The following is a 24636-nucleotide window of genomic DNA, read 5'->3' as shown; positions in this document are numbered from 1 at the left end:
ATACCACACAAACCTGCTTGATATGCCTAAATGCTATCTTTTGTATCGTTCTCTCTAGATCATGAAGATATTTCTTGACATGCCAGGGCGAGGGTAGCTATTTATTAAAGGGTGATTTTTCGACAAAATCTTAGCCTTCTCATGTGGTTCGGTGGACCATGACATGAGGATTGTTAAGGCTGCATTCTGGTGTCGCATAGCCTACCTCTGACTGAGCTATCGCGTTGTATGTGGTTAACAAGGTTTTTTATATTCGCTTCAAGTGCTGCTGCTGGAACTTGAGGACCTTGTCCCTACTTTTCATCTTATCGCCGATAGCTGTAGGATTCGGACGACTCATTAAATCATTCGAATATGACCCTCAGGCCTTTGAGGTAATTATGGCTGGGAGTTATTGACCTATCTTTATCTACGCAGTCGACTTGGTGAACAGTATGGCTCTTAATTTATTGGCGGATATTTTCGTATTCCATGCGTGCTAGAACTTAATAGGATCAATAGGATTTATCCTGACAAAAATGTTATAGGGTCCATGAAATTGAAGAAAGAAAGTTTCAATCTACGGGAATTGGACTTATTCTTTCTGAATTCCACGTATGACTAGTTGGTGACCCAAAGTTTCAAACAAGGACGAAGGTAGTATTTTCGTAATTCTCGAACATGACTGACCATATTCTACTGTGATACTGCCTTTTCTGGTTGAGACATTGAGATCTATATGTGGAAGTGACGGGACGTGCTATATACACTGCTTCCGGAACCCGTATTGATGATTCCCTACTGGATATCACGCTCTGATGCTGGAGATGAGTATCAAGTATCTTTGCTACTGGTGGCAAAATTGAGATCGGGCTGTATGATTCACCAGAGCTGCCATAGTTGCCAGGCTACAGTAGCGGGACCATTCTGCTCTTTTCAGATTTGGGGAACCGTTAGGATGGCTAATGATAAGTTGAGAAGTGTACTCAGGTACTCTACTGATGGTTCATCCAGCTGATTTAGCATCACCATTGAAATTCCGTAAGGTCTAAGCGCATGGGATGATTTTGTGTCTCGTATAACTTCTACTTCATCCATATAAACTGTGGTGGTTCTTTCTTGGTTGGAAAATATCGCAAACGATGTAACACTTCTCTTCACCCGGATGCTATCGAGGTGCTCAATAAATTGTCGGCTAAAATAACCTGCGCAGCTACATGTTCATATTTGCACATCGTAGCATTTTTTTTGCAGACATAGACCAAGTTCGAATGTGGACAATATTGATTCACTCCTTCGGGTACATTTCACACTAAATTTCAAAAAAATTTGGCAAAAGTGCGGTTTAGGACAGGATACCACGGTACACTGGTGTAGGTAATGACCCAAAAACTCTAAAATACCCTGCAGAAAAATAAACAAAATGAATGATTGGCATAAATTGAGTTTACGGAAACTGTCTTCCAAAATTTCTTCCCAACGTAAATTCAGGTCTTTATCAGATATCATCTTCTGGTACATCGTTCAAATTCCCAGTTCTCAATGAACCAACAATTTTGACATCGGTAATTTGTCTGGTATAGCTCATGTGTCACGGTATCTATCCATTTCACGTATTTTGAAGGTCTTCCAATCGAAGTAATGTCTTGAGTAGGGAAGGGCGCCTGTCGTGCTTTCTCAATAAAAAAACGTTTTTCGGGTCACATGTGCCGGAAAAAGTTTAGGCCTTGCCTACTTATGTTTTGTTGTAAAATTGAAACACGTCCGAAATATGCGTGTCACGATCGTGTCTAATTCTTGTGTTTAGTGGTAGAGGTTATGGAGTATTTTAGTACTAAACCAGGCATCGCCACTAATACAAACGCATTGTTGGCGGTCTCACGAATACGTCTCTCTCTCGCTCTCTACACAAACTGCGTGTGCGTTAATGCATTGCTAAGACTTCATTGAATTCTGAACGAGGACTGAGTTGTGGTTGTTCTGTTGTTATACTCATCAAGGGCACGTGTGCCCCTTTTTGCCGGATGCTGTACTAAACAACGGCAAATGAAAAGAGAAATGGTGTGGTTTTTTATACTTTTTTGAAGTAGGAAATTGTTGTGTAAACCACAACACAATCGGTATATTTGCTCTCTCTCTCTCTCTTTTGGACGAGGAAAAATAGAAAATAATATCCTTGCCAACATAAAGATAACATCCTGACGACTTGCATTTTTTATTGCTAGAACCTCTACTGGGATTTCTTAAAATATTTAAATAGTGCTCCGAAAAATTGACCTTGGAAAAATATCTAGCTAATCACATTATTTCCTTCTGGTAGGAAAATTATGTCATATGCTTCACACTTTCTGACAGGTCATCTCTGCACAAAGGGTGGTATGTCTCTGTCCTCCAGCTGCTCTTCAGGTTTATTTTTTATTTCTTACTTGAAATGAGCAATAAATCATTATTTGTCCATTTCCCTAAATCGAATGAACACTTAGACAGGTTAAAACACCTCTCGTTATAACAACCATTAAGCTCCAATATTTCTGCGAATTAGGGAAATGTTTCGCCCCGTAATTGAGATGAGAAAGCATCTCAATTTTTTTTAAGAAACTCCTTTTTTTGAGATACTCCTTCCAGTTTTTTTTGAGACTATTTGAAATCTTCTAAAATTTTAAATTTGTTGCTTCGTTGTTGTAAAATCCTTAGCATATATACGAATTTTGAAATACATACATACACGTCTAAAATTCTTATGTTCAATAAATCGCATTTCAATTTAACAAATAACCACAAATAAGCCACTTCAAATGAACAATATTCACTAAACCAATTATTGCTAAAAAAATGTTCAAATTTTCTATTGTAAAAATGGATGTGTGCGCTTTTTCTCCAAAAAAAATATATATTTTTCGCTAAATATTCGAAATTCCCCCATCATATTTGGGGAACTCGAGTTTTCAATATTTTTTTTATAATTTGTTTTGATTTTGTATTGGTTTTAGTTCTTGGTCATCATTGACAACGACTCGACTAACCATTCCAGCCATTTTGTTTTGAGAGCCAATTAAAATTCCCTGTTACATAAAATTCTTTACAAAAAACGTTATTACATACAAACATACATACACATACACAAATAGTTGTGACTGACATACACAGTACATGCTATATTCCTTAAATGGCAGCTCATCGATTAGTTTTTTTTGTTTCTATCGTTATTATCAATCAGGTGTTGTTGTGTGTGTGTGGGGGGATAGGTGAAAAAGGACTTAAAAGTCATTCCACCAAATATTTATGTAAAAAAATCCGCCTATATTTTGTGTGTGTGTTTAAGTTTCGACTTCAATTTTACCGTTTTTACAAATCTCACTCTACCGTGTGCTAAGCTGCACCGAAGTTGAAGACATTTCGACACGTTGACATTGGCGGCGTTCTACAATTACCGCCGTTGATATGGACTAATCCACTGCGGGTCATACATTCATGGCATAATACACGGAACCCTGAGCTGTGGCGGCGGCGGCTGCTGCGGCGGTGGCGGTCTGAACATTATTTTGAATTTGACTTTGTTGTTGTTGCTGCTGCTGCTGTTGCATTTGAAGTTGTTGTTGTTGCTGCTGCTGTTGCATTTGCTGTTGTTGTTGACAACTCATTTGTTGCTGTTGTTGTTGCATTTGTGAATTCTGTTGCTGTTGTCCCTGTTGCATGGATGACATTTGTTGAGCCGTTGTTGGTGACACCATACCACTGCTCGAACAATCACTGTGCGAAACCGCCGCAGCACCTTCGGGAACTCCACGTTCACTGAAACCGCCAGCCATACTACTGGCATCTTGAGCGAATTGATAACGTTGTTGGGTCAAAATTTGATGATGATGTCGATGTTGTCCCTGTACCGGTGCCGTGGCATACTGAGCTGTTGTATGCTGCCCACGGCCAGCTACCACATGCAGCTGCATACCGGGCAGCGCATAACCAATTGGCACCCGTATGGTTTGTTGGGTAACCTGAAAGAAGAGGAGCACATGGAAAATTTACATAAGGAATATATTTATGGGGGGATACGAAAGCAACAGTTAGGTATGTTTACATTGCCTATGTAGGCGAACACAAGCAAATACTGATCAATCGATTTGAAATTCTTTTTTAAAACGGAGCACAGTGGTTCAGAATCGTTTTTTTCCTGGTCAAAACTCTGTAACTTTTGAACGCATAGATATATTTTGATAATTCTTTTTTTATTTGACAGATAACACAATCAGCTTTCCGATGCGACATAGATTACCTGTTCTATGTCGATTTAGCAGTTGCAGAGGAATTAAAGGTCAAAGTTAACATTTTGAGAAGTTGCCACAGAAGTTTTGGAAGAGTCCAGCGTAAATTTTTGGCGTCTATGGTGTAGGTATCACAAACAGTGGGCCTAAATGATCCACTGACTGATTCAATCAGCAAGAAGTCTAGACGAACAAAATGCACACTTCATATATAACTAGGAGACCACTTGGTCGAGGATTTTTGGAACTTTCGGGGCTATATAGGGAAACAAAAGCGTAATAATGCAGACTACAGAGAATACCGGCATCAATAACCCGTACTTAACTACGTAATTGTGCGGGAGCTGTATGAAGGAGTGACCCCAAATATTTAGCGTCCATTTAATGTTTTTTGTACCTTTCGGGGTGTTATAGATGAAACAAACGCATTGTAGCGTGGACTACAAAGGTTGCAAATAAAGCACGACCAGACACAACCCGTAAATTGGGCATCGGTAAGCTGCAATCACAACAGATAGCCACAGCATATTCCACTCAACTAGCCCAATTGTTTAATCAAAGCACCCCTCATCCCGATAATATATCAGCGCAATGGCAAAGTATTGCCGACTCCATGCAAACAGTCGCAAAATCCATACTTGGATACCAGAGACCTCCACCAAGGAATCCATGGTATTATCAGGAGTGTCGTGCTGCTAGCGAAGAGAAAAATGCGGCATATAATGCCACTTTACAATCCGTAGCAACGCGTAACGCACGAGAGATATATCGGGAGAAAAGGAGAGAGGAGAAACGTCTTTTCCGCAGGAAAAAGAGAGAGATGGAAAAGCGGGAGTGTGAAAAAATCGAGATGTACAGGAGCCAGAATGATATCCGAAAATTTTACCAAAGAGTGCAGCATCAAACTGATGGCTTTGGTAACTGATACATATAGTGTGCTCAGGATATGGAAAGAACATTTTTCAAACCTGTTGGTATCCAGCGAAGATGACGAAGATACCACAGTCCTAATCCCAGAAGATGGTATTGAATGTATACCGCCCAGCCAAGATGAGGTAAAGACAGCAATAAATCGGCTGAAGAATACTAAGGCAGCAGGAGCCGATGGCTTACCAGCCGAGCTGTTCAAAACCGGAGGCGACACGCTGATAAGGTGTATTCATCAGCTAGTTAGCACCATCTGGCAGGAAGAACGAGTACCCGACGATTGGAACCTGAGTATCCTGTGCCCCGTCCATAAGAAAGGAGATAAGACTGTATGCTGTAACTATAGGGGCATAAGTCTACTCCCGATTCCCTACAAGATTGTGTCAGGGATATTGTGCGAACGACTAAAGCCAATGGTCAACGAGATAATTGGGTCATACCAATGCGGCTTTAGTCCTGGCAAGTCCACCATTGACCAGATATTTGCCCTGCTGCAAATCCTGGAGAAGACCCAAGAGATGCAGATCGACACCTACCACCTTTTTGTTGATTACAAAGCAGCCTTCGACAGCCCACTACGTTCAAAGGTATTCCAGAACATGTCTGAATTTGGTATCCCCGCAAAGCTTTTTCGGCTTTGTAAAATGCCTTTAACTGACACGACAGCCTTAGTTAAAATAGGAAAGAACCTCTCCGAAGAATTTTGTACCAAAAGAGGTTTCAGGCAAGGAGACAGCCTCTCGAGAGGCAAACGTCAAAAGAAGTGGCACAATCTACCAATAGCCACATGTAACTTGCTTATGCTGATGATATAGACATCATAGGACGGTCAGTAAAGGAAGTAACCGATACCTTTATGAAGGTCGAAGGAGAATCTGCTAAAGTGGGTCTGGCGGTAAACGGCGGGAAGACTAAGTTGATGGTGTCGACGCGCATTGCGTCCATAGAGATCGGGCCAACTGTTGACGTTGGTTCATATAATTTAGAGGTAGTAAAAGACTTCGACTACCTCGGCACCGCAGTAAGCACAACTAACGACATCAGTTTTGAAATAAAAAGAAGTATTATATTGGCTAACATATGCTACTTTGGCCTAAGTAAGCAGGTTAAAAACAAAGCCACATCTCGTCAACCCCCTGCTGATGTATGGTTCCGAATCCTGGGAACTTCCGCAAGCAGACATGGCAGTGCTTAATGTGTTGACGGTGAATATCGAAGTCGCATGAACCACGAGCTGTATCTGCTATACAACGACATCAATATAGTTAAACGTATTGAGATGCAACGATTGCGTTGGCTAGGCCATATCATAAGAATGAGCGATGATGAACCCGCTAAAAAGGCGTATAAATATGAGCCGCTTGGCGGTGCACGCTGAATTGGCAGGCCAAAGAATAGATGGCGCAAACAAGTGGATGAAGAGATGACAAGGCGCGGTATTCCAGAAAGAGAAGCAATAGACGGAGAGAAATGGAGATCTTTTCTTAGTTCGGCCTATGGAACAAATGTTCTGTAATGGGCCAGCTAAGTAAGTAAGTAGGTGTATGATGGAGTGGTCCCAAATATTGGTGCATTTTAGGGTTCATATCTCGGGAAGTATTGGCTTCCTACTTTAACACAGTACGAGCCACATATGCCGAAAATCTAAATGGCCTATGAGTGTCTAAAGAAGTCTGGTCCTCAGCAACTCCCTTCAACGCCACGGTCGGGGTTACATATTAACCCATTATTTTAACAAGGGCATGTCGCTTGAAATGAACTGTTATTTTTTGGCAACTTAAATAAGTAGCCGTGATTTTTATTAACGACCTTTTAAAGTACTTATTTAAGTGGCCAAAAAATAACTACTTATTTCGCGAGACATGCCCTTGTAAAAATAATGACGTAGTAGGGGTTTTGTAATGAGTATTTTTGCTGAGTAGTCTGCCAAATACAAACCCCAAAACCTAAACCTAACTCTTCCGAGAATGAACTTTAGGCTAATAGTTAGCCAGTTAAGTGTAGTCAGCATCGGAAACAACTCCGACGCACTCCACCAGCAAAACACAAAAAAGCAACGACTGATTGCCAGAGCACGAACGGGATGAGACGGACAAACTTAATACACTGAAATTTTTGAGGATTATGAGAAAGCCAAAATTTCAAAAACGACGATCGTCCATCTACTTCCAGGGGAGAATGTTCCCGAACGGAGGACACAAAACCCGCTAAGAGCAAGACCAGCGCTGGCCGAGAAAACGGATATTTCCACATTTCCACACTTAATCAAGACGCTCCTACGAAGATAAGAGCACAATCTTCTCAGTCCTCCAGATATTACCATTGCGGAACCCCGTATGATAAATGACGTCTCCTGGCAACCCATCATTTCGCTTGGCTCAGAGCATCTTCATATCATGGTTCACGCGAACGTACCACCCGAGTTCATAACCTCTGACCGCCGTGCTTTTCTACAACATGGGCAAATATTAACAGAATTTAGTAAACACAGCTTCAGAGTACTGCTCATTCCCTAAGATCCTAACAGCTGATATCGCTCGCTACATACCTGCTGGTCGAATACCCGAAATTAGACCAATTTTTACCAGTCGATTTAACGGGACTAGCAAATGAGCGTGACAAGCTTTGTCGTACGATCGTTGAAGACCCAAGCGTTAGTCAACTTGCTCTTGAAGTCAACAGGCTAATAGGCGAACATTAGCGGAAAATTGGTTCAGGATAGAGTAAATTGTGGTTAACTGTTAAGTCTCTCTCAAATTGGGGAACTATAATTATAGAACGGTTGTTACTTTCTACGGTGTGACAGTGACAGATCTGAAGAGGTGTGCGTATTATTTTAACCGGCAGTTTATAGATCATCCCACACGCAGAGAAAAAATATTGTTGGAACAATCATATTCTAAGAACAAAATAGTGTATTTTAAAATTCTTAAAACATGTATTATTGGCGCAACAATATATTTTGTGTCATCATGTTTCCTAATAAAAAATATATGGTTGACAGAACAATATATATTTTCAGATTTTTAAAATACACTATTTTGTTCTTAGAATATGATTGTTCCAACAATATCTCTTCTCTGTGTGCAAGAGTGCTATGGCTAAGAGGAGTGTTCTACACCGTATAAGAGCCCTCTTAGCCGAGCAGGTATCGCCATAATTCAAGATTAGCGATGTTACAGATGTCTTGTGAAACACGAAATCATCCAAAGCATTAACACTGATATTATGTGTGGGCCAAAGTTATATCAGTGTTAATGCTTAAGCATTGGGACAATTTCGGAGTTGAGTTTTTGACAAGTGTTCTCAATATAGCGGTAGCCACTCATATTGCAGCAGAGTCTGAAAAGATGACAGGCTGGTCAGATGCCAGATAGCGGTGTCAGTAGAGGCGAATCGTACAGGCGGATATTCCTCCTGTTGCGAGTAGCGACGATTCTGGAGGCACTATTCCTCCCCATGATGAAAAACAGTCTCTCAGGTGCTCAAAATCAACATGGATTCCGGAAAAATCCACACATATCAGTCGAGGATTGAACCAGAACAAACCGTGTGACCGAACAGTCATGGTGGGTTGCTCTTGACCTGTCGTAAGCCTTTGTTACCGTTAACCATGGCAAACTTTTCGAGAACATAATGAAGACTCAAGCCGTGTATGAAACTGTTAAATGATAACCTCTATCTACCTTTCTAAAATTCCTCAAGATGATGGTCCGCAGCACTTGGGGTACAGACAAATAAACCTTGTTGACCTCATATAGAACAATAGGCCGGTTTGCGGTAATCTATGTGACGTCAGTGTGGTATGCAAATATTAGCGCTACAAAATAGAAGAATATTCAAACCTGTCAGAATACCGCCTTCAAGACTTACCGGCATTAATCATCCCTACCATAGTCTAGTGGAAAGATTTCCTCCACCCAGACACTACAAAAAAGATCTTTATTATTTAACGAGATAAGAGGTATAAAGGTACAAACGAAAACCTCTAGATCAACGAGGCTATCGGGCAGGATGAATAGCATTCACACTGATGCAGTTGGACCAAGGCAAACATAAGTGGTTTAGATCCGGAGGATGCAGTCGCATCAATTCGTATCGGGCCCTGCATGTGGATTTGGGACCGCACGTCACGCGAAAATTTGTTTAACTGCCCAGCTAAACCCACTCACTTGTCTCCTGATTCTATATAGTCCACGTTGCAGAATTTTTGAACACAGAGGAAGCGTACTTAAATAACTAACAAGTAAGAAAAGCGTTAAGTTCGGCCGGCCCGAACTTTTTATACCCTCCACCACGAACAGTATGGAAGTGAATTCCAAAAATTCCGTAAATTGGAAGATATCGTCTTATGGGGACTATATGAGGGCGTTGACCTATACCGACAAATTTCAGGTGGAAAGTTGTATACCCTTAACGAAGACTTACTACCAAATTTCAGTCACTTCGGTGAGATATTGAGGTCACAAGCTTCAAAACACCGAAAATCGGGAGGTAAGTTCTAAGGGGGCTATATAAATGCGTGGACCTATACCAACAAATTTCATATGGAACGTCTAATATCCCAAATGAAGACCACATACCAAATTTCAGCCATTTCGGTGAAATAATGAGGCTAAAACCTTCAAAATACCGAAAATCGGGAGGTATCGTCCTATGGGGACTATATCAAAACGTGGACCTATGTAAACATTTTATGGTAGAAATGTTTCTTTGCCTCTGGAAACACAAAATACAAAGTTACAATAGATTCTGTGGTCAAATGGGACTAATACATTCAAAATATCGTAACGTGACTTGTACTATATACGGGGTGTTATATGGGGGCTATACCAAAACGTGGACCTATATAAACAAACTTTGGTAGAAATATTTTTTAGCCTCTGAAAACACATAATACCAAATTACAACCGATTCGGTGGTCAAATGGGACAAATATCTTAAAAATTCCTTAAAACGACGACGCGTCACTTTGTATGGGGGCTATACGAAAACGTGGACCTACATAGCCCGCTTTCAATACCGAAAGTCCTACGTACATATAATAGATTTTACCAAAATTTCATCCACCTACTTCAATCCGTTCGGACGCTAGAGTGATTTCCACAGACAGACGGACGGACATGGCTATATCGATGTTGAATTGCACGCTGATCAAGAATATATAGTTTGTGGGGTCTACAATGATTATTTCGAGTAGTTACAAACGGAATGACAAACTCAATATACCCCCCATCTTAACTTAATATACCCCCCATACGAATAAACATATTTTTGTTGCTATAACAATAATAACAAGGCTTCCTCAATGATAAAAAATTATTCAATGAAATCGTTAAGGACAACCTAATGGTTGTCGTGGCCAACGAAGAATATATAATCCATTCCGCAGTGGTGAATGGATTATGGATTCTCCGGTACATGAACACAATGGGATGCTTTCGTTGCAGTACCTTTTCGGGTGTTACCATGAGAGCTATCCTATCCCCACCCTGGCATGTCAGGGATCTTCATGATCTAGAAAAAGAGTCAAAATTTCCAGAGAGAACCTCAAGATCAACAAGCCTATCAAGCATGTTTAAATGGCATTTACACGTAAGTAGTTGCTGATGCTATAAACAACTATCGTTTGAGTGCGGCCCTCGGAGAACATCCCCCATCTATCAGCAGCCACGACAAACCAGAGTAGTTTTGGCTCAACTACGCTGCACCTTTTCAACTGTCCTGTCAAACCTACTCAACTAACTCCAGCAGATCTGTGGTTACATCCCATCGAACAGGCCACATTCCTAGCACTGGAGATAGATCCGAGCCAGATTAAGCAGAAGAACGAATATACAAACATATAATATAAAACATATGGTTGCCGTGGCCATCGACAATTACAACAGTTGAATGCCGAATCAGTTGTCCGAACAAGTTATGGAATATGTTTTTACCAAGGAAAATTCTCATGTGATTCGACTCTAGCGAGGTGTAACGGGGTTATCAAATACATGGACGAGTTCTCAAAAGGGATTCCAGAAATAAACATAGCTAAACTTTGGACGACGATGCCGAAAAGCTACTGGACAAAAGGGGGCGTTCACATCACAAACGTCCCATACGGGATAATGGAGACTTCTTTCATATCAATGAGTGCACCCCGATTCATATTAGCTCAATGATATGGGACCTACTGTTTATCGCCGAGTCCGAACGGCGTGTCTTAAGACACCACTTTGTAGAGAAGTTTTACATGGCTGAAATACTCAGGAAATGTCGCCAACATTACTGAGGGGCCTATTGCACTGTAAGAATTTAACAACATTTCTGTCTCTGCACCCCAAGTCCTTCCGACCAGGGACTTGAGGACCTTGTTCCTACTTCTGATCTTGTAGAAAATAGCAGTGGCGTGCGCGGACGACTTAAACATCCTATCGAACGTTACACCCAGCGACTAATATGATCAAGGGGAGCTTTATTTCAGCCGACCAAGTGGTAAACATCGTTTTTTCCTGGTCAAAATTCTGTAACTTTTGAACGGATAGAGATATATTCATAATTCTTTTTTTGTTAGACAGATAACACAATCAGCTTTCAGACGAATTATAAGCGGTCAAGTTCGGTCTGGTAGTTGCAGAGAAATTCAAGGTCAAAGTTAAACTTTTGAGTTTTTTAACTATTTGTCATCAAAATATGAGTGTTTTTGTGGTTTTTATATCTTCCTATGTAGTAAAGATGGTCAAACACCAACAAATAAACAAAATAATTACCAAAAAAACTAAAAAAAAAATCGAAAAATTGTCGAAAAAATTTTTTTTTCAAAAATTTGTAAAAAAATAAATTTTACAAAAAAAATTAAAATGTTTTCAAAAATTAAAAAAATTCTCCTTGGGTTTTAATAAAACTTATATAACTCGTATAAAAACTCATATACTCAAAAAAGTTGTAATTTGTGTCAAAAAACTGTAATTCATATGGAAACAGTATAGAAAAATACACATTTTTACCCATGTAATTTCAATAAATTGAAAAAAGTGTTAAACGGACGGAACTGGACGGGTTCAAATGTATATATGGGCTGGAAGAGGAGACTTTCGGGCATCTTTCTGTGAGAAGAGAACTTTGTTCCACAAAAGTTCTAGTCCACTAAATTTGGAATTTCATAAAATTTAGTACCCGAGGAAAAATAAAATAGATCATGCTGTGTAAACGCAACGGATTTTTAAAGGCCACAATCCTACCTACCTTACAAAAAAACAATGAACACAATAACTGTTATAGTTACTGAGAAATAGCTTCGTCTTTCTCCATAAATTTGCAAAACTGACGTATTTCCCAAAAATGGGGAAAATGCTCGTCTTTAGGGGCACGCCACGCCCACACCTTCCAATATTTGGGCCTAATTATACCCTATACCACAATGTGGAAAAGGGTATTATAAGTTTGTTTTGGTAAAAATTCATGTAACAGCGCGAAATATTCGTCGGAGACCCCCAATGTGGTATACCAATCTTCACATCTCGACGAGATAATGCGATTTTGAGATGTGTGTCCGTCCGTCAGTCCGTCCGTCCGTCCGTCTGTCTGTCCATTATAAATTGTAAACACGCTCCAGGCCGCAATTATGGACCGATCGTCACGAAATTTTGTATGGAGGTCGGGTTCAGATCAGAATCGATCCCTATTCTTATTGGTGATGATCGTGAAATATTTAGTGGGTGAAATGGACCAAAAACATAATATTTATCCAATTTTCTAGCGGCTCTGTAGGTCTCAATTATAGTCCGATCAACGCGTAATTTTAAATAAGGTAAGAGTATATCCCAAAGGAGAAGCTTGCAATTTGAGATGGCGATCGGATAATATTTAGAGGGTTAAATGGACCAAAACTTTTGTGTGAAAATTGTGCAAATTTTTAATATACAGCTTATATCTTAATTCCTGGAAGTGACATTCTGGTCAAGTGAGATATACTTGAAAGTGCAACGCTTGACCTTTCAATTGATGCCAATTATGCTGGTGTGCATGTTCAGATAACAGAGTTACAGCCTAATATATTCCGTTATTTGTTTGTAGTGTAATAATAAACTCACTGGAAGTCTGATGTAAATTTCTTAAAAAAAAAAAAAAAATATTTATATAAATTATACATGTATTAAAACACGTTCAAGTCATATTGTTAATTTCTAAACGATTTGTCCCAATAAAGCCTAGAAGGCGCTGGGACAATATATAACATATGTACACAAATATTTATGAATAAATGAACATACTTAAAAAAAAAAAAAAAAAAAAAGTCGCAATTATACATCAATAATCACGAAATTTTGCACCGGGTTAGAGTATAGGTCGAAAAAGATGCCTACAATTTTGAATGATGATCTGATATTCTTTAGCGGGTGAAATGGACCACTACTTTTGTATGAAAAATATAAAAATTTTATTTTTGGTAGATATTTTAATTCCTTGAGGACATATACATTTCGCAAAGTAGCCCACATATGAAAAAAAAAAACTACTGACCTTTCCTCTGATGTAAATTGCAATAAAGTGTTTGCTAGATAACGGGCCTACTGCCTAATATGTATATAATGCGTTCTGTGTAGAGAACATTTTTATCCCATGCTACATATTGTCTCTCCAAAAGTTTATGTAACACCACGAAATATTCGTCCTAGACCCCTTATTTGGTATGCCATAATTCATATCTCGACGAGATAAAGCGATTTAGCGATGTGTGTCCGTCCATTAAAAATTGTAAACAAGCTGAAGGCCGCAATTATGGACCGATTGTAACGAATTTTTTAGGAGGTTGGGTTCGGGCCAGAATAGAAATGATTAGTTTTTGGTGATGATCGTGAAATGTTCAGGGGATGAAATGGACCAAAAACAAAATTTTAACCAATTTTGTAGCGGCTCTGTAGGTCAAAATAATAACACGCAAAATTTTAAACAAAGTTTGAGTTTATGATGAAGAAGAAGCGTACAAACCAACGTGAAGATCAGATAATACTACGAGTAAGCGGGTTAAATGGACTGAAACTTTTGTGTGAAATTGGTAAAAATTTCAATAACGTAGATAGTCCGGTCAAAATAGACATGCGTATAAGGGGGAAATAGCAAAAATTCCCACAAAGCTGAATTTTGGTGGAGAGCTAGGGTTGGCCATTAGAAGCAACGTCCTAAAAGTCCCCATCGATCCCATGTGTGCAAAACAAGTTATTCGGGGTCAAAGGTCATTTTTGGAGACATTATTCAGTTTTTTTAATTTTTCTCAAAAACGGTAACACTTAGCAAAAGCCCGCTAAAGTAAAAGTTATAGATTCAATAATTGTCTACAAGATTGGTCCTTATGATTCTTAAAAAAGACTTACCATTTTCGAGATATCTCGATCTAAAGGTCAAATAAAATATTAGCAGCGTAAGTACATTATGAGGCGAACCGGTTAAAGTAACGACACTATGTGTTAGATACTTCCGTAAGCTTTCAAACAATATCCACTTTGCAGTAATCGGTTCAGTAGAACCGGGTCTAACACGGTTTTTAAATTTGGCCTTTCGGGTCTAATAACCGGCGAACCGGATCCGCAACCGTTGAAAATTATACATTTCCGTAATCAGCGCAACAAACCCTACCTTCGGACAAAACTTGAAAAAAATCGGAGAGTTTTCGTTGGGGTCGTTCCCGTTGGGCTTTCGATTATACATGTGGATTAAATGGGCTATTTTTGCATAAAATGACTCTAACATTGAATAACTCTACTAAACACACTCCGATTTTGTTGGAATTTTTTTAGAAGATAGCTATAATTTCGCTCTTCAAGAAAATATATATTTTTTGGGGGACAGACCCGATTACTTCGCTTATTTTAGTCGGTTCGTCTGAATATGTGCATATTTCCCTTATAAGTGCATAAAAATCATGTGTTTTTTAGAACAGCTATATCTCAAGAATGGTTCCTTCTAAGAAAAAAATTATAAGGGTCAAACTTTTAGATAATTTTTCTGTCTACAATATTTACTTTAGTCACTTTTTGCCACCGTGGTGCAATGGTATGCACACCCGCCTTGCACGCTAAAGGTCGTGGGTTCGATTCCCCGGCCAGTCAACATCAAACACTTTTCAACGGTGGCAAAATACCCCTCAGTAATGTTGGCGACATTTTCTGAGTATTTCAGCCTTGTACAACTTCTCTACAAGTGGTGTCTTAGACACGCCGTTCGGACTCGGCGATAAACAGTAGGTCCCATATCAGTGAGCTAATATGAATTGGGGTGCACTCACTGATATGAGAGAAGTCTCCCCTGTCCCGCCTGGGATGTTTGTGGAACAATTATTATTACTTTTTGATTAGATCAACCGTTTTCAAAAAATAAATCCGAAAACCTAAAAACCCTTAAATTTTGACCTTTGACCCCGAATAATTTTTTTTTGCACACATGGGATCGATGGGGACTTTTAGGACGTTGCTTCTAATGGCAAACCCTAGCTCTCCACCAAAATTCAGCTTTGTGGGAATTTTTGCTATTTCAATGTCTATTTTGACCGGACTAAGAGTTAAACAACGGAAGTAGTAGTACTACATAAGTGGGTTTCATTACATTTTAGTTTGTGTGAACTAAATTTTCCTTTCCTGCTACAAAAATGTCTTTGTCATGCTACATAACTTTTTGGTTTTGGTCATAACTATTATACATTACATCTCTGATATTTGATAATTAAATTTTCACAATCATTGAAAAGAAGTTCCGTGGAGAGCGATTGTCCAGGGATAGTGGTATAGGGTATCCCATGGTCGGCTCCGTCCGACTATAGACTTTTCTTACTTGTTTTTTAGTTTCCTTAGTTTCAATATGTTTACTATCGAATCCCATATAGAAATTAAATATCTTTGCCAAAACAAAATTTTGATTTTTGGCCAGGAAAATCGATTCCTGAACCATTGTGCTCCGTCTGGAGGATGCGGCATTTTAGAAAGGTAGGTAGAGGCTACCCCTCCTGGAGAAACTATCTGGCTCTTAGACCTCTTATTTGCAAGTCCCTACTTCCTGATATAATTACCCTAAAAAGAACTACGGTCACTAAATAAAATGACTAGTGCAGAAGATAACTCTCGAAGGGATTACCCGACTTGGTTCAAAATTTGCACATCGTAATATTTCCTGCATATTTACATAGAAGTTCGATTATATTGGTCTACACCTTCCTTCACAAGAATTCAAACATTTCGGCTTATGAACAGCTTGACACCTTTTTACTGACACATATTAAAGTTTATTTCGGAGAGTTTCATGAGCAAGGATGTGTGCACGAATGTGTCATACGATCAAAAATATGTTCCATCGAAATAAGGCTTTAGAATTCTCCAAATGTGTTAAGACTAAATCCGTTTCAGGCAGTTTGAGGTCAGTCTTGCTAAGTAAAGGACACGAAGTAACCATTATCCGAAATAACCGATTTGCTCCAAATCCAAATTATATTTGTTCTCATAAAACTAGGCCATAATCATAGATGAAATAGCTTGTTCAAATAATCACTCCGTTCATCAGTTCCAAATCGATTGATCCATCTTTAAAACACACACATATACATTTAATATACATACATACAAATAATCCCCCTTCAACCAATGTTGATATTTACAAGCCAATTACCATTGTTAGTTAGTTAATCGATTAATTACTTACAACAATAACACCAACAACCACAACAATTTACAACAAATTTAGAAAAAAGAAATTTTGGATTTCGTCCTTACTTGTGTCATCTCGCCTACCTGTTGGTATTCCAAAATATTCTGACGTTGCATGTGAGCCATTTTCGGATCAATATTTGTTGCAGCAAATTGTGAATAAGTTTCCGCATTGTACGGTATCAAAACCATTGTCTGATGATAATTACGTAGGGGTGGTGGTGATTCGGGTCGTCGCGTTGGACTACGGGCATAATGACCATAGTGTGGCTGGGGTTGGGGTTCTATTGTGGTGGCCATAGCTTGGCAATTTTGGGCATAAAGCATTGCCTCTTCGGCGGCGGGTCCCTGCTGTTGATGTATCATTGTGTGACGGAACATGGCACCGGTTGGCAATGTTTGGTAATAGGTCTGTTGCATGGCAGCAGCTGCCGCTGCGGTTTCAATTGGAAGACGTTGTTGTTCGCCACCGGCACCAGCAGCTGTTTCCGCACTATAGAAACTCCAGGTTCGCTGTTCCGTTTGTTGGGCTTGGGCTATTGTGGCATTTGCGGGTAATTGTATGGCACTGGGACCACCAGCTCCAACAGCACCACCGACAACAGCACTGCACAGCTGTTGTGGTTGCGATAGCTGAGTCTGGGACGATGCCACCATTGTGGGGTGGGGTACATTTTGTGGTGATGGCTGTTGGGAGATTTGTTTACTCATGGCACTGGTACTGGATTGTTTTGGCAAGGTATAGCTTTTCATGGGTTGCGGCAGCGCTTGACTTTGGGCAACACTGGGCATTTGTTGGGTAAGTTGTTCTTGCATTTGTTGCAGAATTTCATTGGTCGAACTGAATTTAGGTTTGATGCCACGCACCGAGGGCCGTTTGTTAAAGCCATAATCATTGCCCTCATCATCATCGGAATTGTCCTTATCTTTGTCTTTATCCTTATCTTTCTCCTTGTCCTTTTTCTTATCTTTGCTGTCTTCAGAACCGCTGGATTCATTGCCATAGCGTTTCTTAATCTTTTCCGTTCGATTAGCATCCTGTTGGACAAATGCCGCCAGCTCATCTTGTTGCTCCTGACCCGGTGTACCGGCAATAACATCGGGAGCGACTTTTCGAACTTCATCACCCACGCCTTGGCCCATCCCCGTAACATTTGGATCACCGGCCACTAATGCGGACAGACTGTATTCTGAGGCATGAATGTGGTGGGCAGCTTGATTGTGATGGGCTGCAGCCAGGGTGTAGTATGAGGACAAGTCATCTTTATTACCGGCAACGCAGGCTGTCAGAGGGGCCAGTGTTGAGAGGAATTGACGTTTTGGTTCTGTTTGACGGGGAGGTGTACGGTGAATTTGTGTGTGTACTACAGGCACTTGAACGCCCATACCCAAATCTGGTGCTGCGGGACAGCGACATTCCTAGAGGGGAGGGAAATTCAGATATATTTAAATAATTTTAAAATCTGAAATGAGTTATTCCACTTACCTGAGGTATTATAACAATAGGATTCTCTTCCATTTCCATAATTTTCTCCTGCGATTTTTTGTCGCGATTGAAAATTTCGGTGATTTTCTTATATGCCGATGAACCACTTGATGAGCTGGACACCGAAGAGTTTGGTGAGAAACTCTTGTCACTGTTATTGGCACCACCATTACCGGTGAATTTCTGAGGATTTTCCTCACCAGCAGGACTATCGCGATGTGAGAAATCGGTACCATCTTCACTTTTACTTAAATCATCATCACCATCACCGGCATTTGATTCATCGTTGTCCTCATCAATGCCACAGGTTAGTTGGCGAATGCGATCTTCCAGGGATATATCGGATTTAACAGCCTTTTTCCTGAAAAAAATATGCGTCAGTAGGTATTCCTTCGCTTCCCCCGTGTCCTACTTCTTTACTTACTTGATTAACGAACGCCTCAGTATATTCCTTTCCATGCTACGTCTCAATGTATCCGAATCACCAGCACCAGCAGCACCCGGTAAAGTAGAGACCAATGAGCCGGCCCTTTTTGATTCATCGAAAGCTCTTAAAGCCTCTGAGGTAAGAGTTTGATGAACCACACTACTAGGGAACAGCTGTTGTACCGCTGAATTTGGCCGCAAAGCATTTTTGAACAGCGTCGAATGTTTCTTGATCGGTATAAGTTCATTGATTTGATTATCATTGACATCATCCACGGACGATGAGGCTCCATCGATTTCGTCACAGCTATTATTCAAATCTTCTGTTACAAAACGTACCGATCGTTTTGTACTGTGATTTGACATTGAACCAGCTTCATCTTCGGATGTGGTGTTATTTTGGTCATCGGACTGGAAAAGGGTTAAACAAAGAGAGAGAGAGAGAAAGAATTGATATAAAATTCGATAATAAATAGGAAGAATATTTTCATTAAAGTTTTGCTAAATAAACCTGTCGTCAGATTTCTTCAATGTCTTTCTAGCAACAAAAAAGTTCTTAGAATGCTGGCAAAATATTCCGAGAAAATCTTTATGTTAAGATTTGTATCCGAAAAAGATTGAGCACAATTTTTGTCCATAAAAAGTCCATGGTTCAAACTGGTACAGATCCCCCACGTTGGACGCCAATTTATTAAACATTAAACAATATCTCATTTTTCATATCTGTCCGCTTTGCCGACCGAGATATACCCTCAACCGGTGAGTATTGAGACTTTGATAAGTCAAAAATGTATCCCATCGAAATAATGGTTTGGACCCTTAGTATGCTTGTTCGAAATCAGACAACTTGGAGTCGATTTAGCCCTATCTGTGCGTTGTTTTCGTAGCCACGCAAATACAGTGAGCGTTAAAATAAACTTTACACCTCTCAACATGTTTTTAATTGCACTATTACACCGACATTTAAGATATGCATGTAACTTTTTTAAGTATTTAGTGGTCAATTAAAATCCAGAAAATATTAGGCCCTTCCAATGTTTCATTATGGAATAAATGAAGATTACCAAAATAACCCAAAAAAAAGTTTACACTTTTGGTAAACGTAAGATTTTTTATTTCTTTAAAAAAATTAAGGCATATTTTTGCTTTTGAACATCTTGTCATCCTATTGGAGCCTGCAAATATTAAATCAACGAGTGTTTTGGTGTAATTCGGTGATATTTTCCCCATTGGACCCGGGGTACCGCATATATGTAATTTTTTCCATAAGATAGGCCTATATTTATCTTAAGAGGTATAACGTTTATTTTGACGCTCACTGTATGTTTGTTCGTGTACCTGGGGCAGTAGATTTAACGGCGGATATTTTCATATTCTTCAGATGTAGAGTTGGGCAATCTAGTTCCTAGTTCCTTGTACTAGTTCCAAAACGTATGAGTAACATCATGAAATGTAACGCGTGATGTTAAGTATACGCAGTTTGTTCAAAGAAAAAATGTGGGCCATTGGAACTGCGAAGTGAACGAGATAGTTCCATATAGTTCCTTTGGCACAAGTCTATTCAGATGGAAAAACTGTACTAATTCAGCTATGAGGATATATTTATCCTATTACACATGTTATCGATGATAGGACCCGATGACAAGATCGTACAACCATCCGCACGCATTACGATATATATTCCGATATCTATGAGTGCGGAATGTGTGGACACACATGTAATTGATTATACAACGTTTCAAACATGGTGACGGTATTAAAGGCTTTCGATGGGTCCCACGGCCTGTAGTCCACGACTGATACGTGTGGATATGGCGTGTAATGCTGGTGTGGTACTCTGTATTTTCCGGAATCCATGCTAATTTTTGACAATTGGGAAATTGTTTCTTATCATGCGGAGGAGTAGTGCCTCTAAGATCTTCGCCACTGGCGGCAGGTTTAAAATCTGTACGAGTCGTCTATGCTATCATCCTTGCATGACTTCAGTGGCGGAACCACCCAGTTAACTTCCTAGCATTTTGGTACAATATGGGTGGCTAACGATAAATTGAGGACACTTGTCAAAAACACAATCCCGGGTTCATTATGTTGTCTAAGCATTACTATTGAGATTCCGCGTGAGCCCAACGCTTTGGATTATTTCGCGTTTCAGATGACATCTGCAACATCGTAAATTTGGGTGGAACCTCCTGGGCTGGGAGGGTTCTTTCTTATACATCGTAGCACACTCCCCTTCGACCTATCTCTCTGGAGGTGCTTCACAACCTGCCGGGTGAAATAAAGCGCCCACCTCTCATTGTCACGCCGTTGAAAGCAACAGCCGTTCTATCTATTGCAAATTACTCAACTCCCGGTTCATTACCATTTAGATTCCATGTGGGTCCAACGCTTTGGAGGATTTCACGTTTTCGGTGACATCTGTAACATCGCTCACAATAAACTGTAGTGGCATCTGCTCGACTGAGAGGGCTTTCATTCAGGTAAAACCCATGTCACTCTAGGAGTGCTGATCTATAAACGGCCGATAAAAACAACAATTCTTCGGATTTGTCATTGTCACGCCGCTAAAAGTAACAACCGTTCATTCCCAGAATCGAGAGTCATTTAACCGTTGTCAACAATTTACTTAATCCAGTACCAATGTCGCAATGCTTCAGGTGGCCTAGTCACTTTTCCGCTTGTGTCCGACTACGAGCCTGTTGATTTTAAGAGTAAGTTACCTAACTCATGGGTCTTCAGGGTTCGCTGAAGATGTAATGATGTCCCGAAAAATTCTCTCAGCTAACCTAGGTTATGAAAGAATGGGCAGCTCTGTTAAACGGTGATTAGCAAATTCTATGAATCTTTATCTGCATTTCCATGGTTCAGAAAAGTATGTCGGTCAGAGGATATGCATTTGGGTGTTCTGTTAATAGAGATACTGATAGAGAGAGGGGGGTATCAGCCAAAGGAAATGACGGGTTGCCGAAAGACAGCATATATCAGCCACAATGGTGATGTCAGCTTTCTTCTATTTCGTACAAAAAGGTTCTGTTGTTGTTAACAGTGTTTTTTATATGCCAATCTCCAGTTCCAGGAATGTGTCTGCTTCGATGGGATGTAACCACAGATCGGCTGGAGTAAGTTGGGTAGGTTTGGCGGGGAAGTTGCAAAAGGTGCAGTGTCTTGTGCGGGCCTGTGCTGAATGCTGGGCAAGATGTTTTGCACAGTGTCGTCGATCCTTGTCATGTAGGAGTTTAGACGGCTGCACTGCTTCGTAGGGAGCGGCTGCTTTAGTGATGAAAGTTCTCTCAGCTACCCGAAGATCTGAGGGGGTGCGCAATTTTCTAAAGCGGTGATTGGTAAATTCTCTGAAACCTTGCCAATCAGCTTTCCCATGGTTCAGGAATGTACGTAGACGATGATAGGGAGGTGGTCCGAACTAAGGGAAATGACGGATTGCCAGGATACGTCATTTATCAGACCTGGTGCCACAATGGTGATATCTGGCGAGCTGAGGCAGTTCGCCGCGCAAAACGAGGAGCTATCGATTTGCTCTGCCAGCGCTGTACCCCTCTGGTCATTACCTAGGACGGAATGCCAAAGCTCATGATGAGCATTGAAGTCCCCTAACACCAGACGGTTATCGCCCTCTAAAAGCAAACTAATATTGGGCATATAACGCCGGGCACAGCTATTCATCGGCGGTATGTACACATTAAGCAGCTCTACCTCGGCAGTACCACACTTTACTGCTACCCCCATACACTCCATTTATAGGTCACTAGAGCCAAGCTCAAGCGAGATAGGTCTGTGATGGACAGACTAGTGTATAAGGATGGCAAGTCCTCCTCCTCCGCTTCTTGTGTGATCCTTCCGCAAAACGTTGTAACCATGATGTTTTTCCGACTCATAAAGTCCACAATTTCACTGACTTTATTGCGGAGACCGTTGCAATTGAATTGCAGGAATGATGCATTTCCGGGCCGTTGAACAACAGCATGTGGTGTTAGATGCTGCATCTGTTGTTGTTGTTGGGGAGCCTCCGGTGTGTCTCGTATTCCGACGACGAAGAGTCAGACGACGACGTAGAAGACGCACTGGGTGATGCGCTGACGCAGCAAGCAGCAACATACCTGTCGCTGTAATTCCAGGTGCTACTAAGGCCAGAGCTCCCACGAAAATGCACCCATTCCATACATCCATTACATCTCACCATTGTTGACATGTGGTGGATACGGATCTGGCAAACGGCACAGATCCATACTGGCCCGGGGTTCATTTCTATTCCGGCACGGACCAGAAGATCTCGGAGCAGGCTTTCCGGGATAAATTGCCGCTCCCATGGTGAACAAAATACACGAACACAAACACATAATTGTTGAGGTGACGGCGAAGATTCCTCCGAGTCAATCCGGTGCATAGAACCGGGGATTGTACTCTATTCTGTCGTGGCAGCTTACGCTTCTCAGCTGCGATAGATGGGGGATGTGCTCCGAGGAACCCAGTCAAACGATTGTTGCTTATGGGATCTGCAACTGTGTCCGTATGATATGCTTGTTGATCTACCCAGCTAAAATACTCATTACAAAACCCCCTACTAACCCATTATTTAACAAGGGCGTGTCGCGCGAAATATGTAGTTATTTTGTGACTACTTATAGAAGTAGTTAAACAAGTAGTCGTGACTACTTATATAACTACTTCTATAAGTAGTCACAAAATAAGTACTTATTTGGGGCGACATGCCTTGTTAAAATAATGGGTTAGTAGGGGATTTTGTAATGAGTATTTTTGCTGGATAGAGTTTCTATCTTATAACGCTGGACCTCTTCTTCTAGATCATGAAGATTTTCCTTGACCTGCCTGAATGGGCGAGGCATATCCTCCATATGGTCATTTGGATGGCTCTCACAGTCACACCCGAGCAGGAACTGCAACGAAAGAATGTGATTGTGTTGCTGCACTGGAAGAATCTTTGTCTCCTCATGTAGATGGTCCAATGGAGTCATGAGGAGGCATCCGTTGTGGTTTTTAGGGCTGCATTCTGACCAGTTTGAATATTTTTTCATCAAACTGGCGCAGCATAGCTTACCACAGACCGGCCTATCGCGTTATATGTGATCAACAAGGTTTCTTTTTCTGCATAGCAAGTGCTGCCGGCTAGGGACTTGAGGACCTTGTTACTACAGCTTGTCACAAATAGCTGCGCCATGCGCGGACGAAGAAAGCATGCTGTCGAATGTGACCCCTAGAATTTTGGGGAAGTTTGTGGTTGGAATTCTGCTACAATCGACCATGACATTAAACTCTCTTCTCACCTGCGCCTTCCATGTGGTGAACAGAGTAGCCGCCGTAGATTTAGTGACGGAAATTTGCATATTTCTCATATAATTGATTATCCATCGTTTTAAGTTTGGCCGGAGGGTTTTCTACCAAATGTCCTCAAATAGCGTGGAGTGCTTGTCAGTATCAAGAACTTTTGATAAGTCAAACGTCACTATCACTGTTCTATCACACGGCTTTCTCTGGTTGACTCCTCGACAAATATGTGTGGAAATGACGTGCAGCTTTGCACCTTTGCTGGCATTCTTCCTGTGCTTGGTTTTAGTAACTGGACCACCCTTCTCATTTTCCAGACTTCGGGAACGATGATGGTGGCTAAGCACAAATATGTAAAATTCTGCAGTCCAACAATAAAAAACGCCAACAACAATAATAGGCATCAGCACGGCCTTGTTGACCAATGCATAATGCAAAAACAACTTTCTTGTTGTTTTTACCCCCGCTTATTGCAGCAACATTCCTATGTTCGTATTCTTTGCGAAGCAAAGACGACATAAAAACAGTGGTGGATATGAAATTCTTTAGTTCAACTCAAATTGTAGGGTAAACAGCT

General features: G+C 40.6%; 1 protein-coding gene across 4 annotated transcripts in view; it reads right to left on the bottom strand.

Moving 5' to 3' along the window:
* Positions 1-2717: 2717 nt before the first annotated feature.
* The window catches only part of LOC141397928 (uncharacterized), a 130846-nt gene continuing 108927 nt past the window's right edge, over positions 2718-24636 (bottom strand). For 2 of the 4 annotated variants that reach the window (XM_073974874.1, XM_073974877.1), the window contains exons 6-9: positions 18757-19169; positions 18333-18693; positions 16913-18265; positions 2718-3974 (exon numbers count right to left, since the gene is read on the bottom strand). In XM_073974874.1, the coding sequence (XP_073830975.1) occupies positions 3441-3974; positions 16913-18265; positions 18333-18693; positions 18757-19169 (2661 nt within the window). In that variant the 3' untranslated portion in view covers positions 2718-3440. The remainder of the gene's footprint in view (positions 3975-16912; positions 18266-18332; positions 18694-18756; positions 19170-24636) is intronic. The other 2 variants (XM_073974875.1, XM_073974878.1) reach the window with 1 other exon arrangement.

This window comes from Musca autumnalis, unplaced genomic scaffold (assembly GCF_047663935.1).
Source record: "Musca autumnalis isolate F117 unplaced genomic scaffold, ASM4766393v1 scaffold_3, whole genome shotgun sequence".
Classification (NCBI taxonomy): domain Eukaryota; kingdom Metazoa; phylum Arthropoda; class Insecta; order Diptera; family Muscidae; genus Musca; species Musca autumnalis.
The sequence above is the reverse complement of the archived record's forward strand: the minus strand, read 5'-3'. Positions and strand labels throughout refer to the sequence as shown.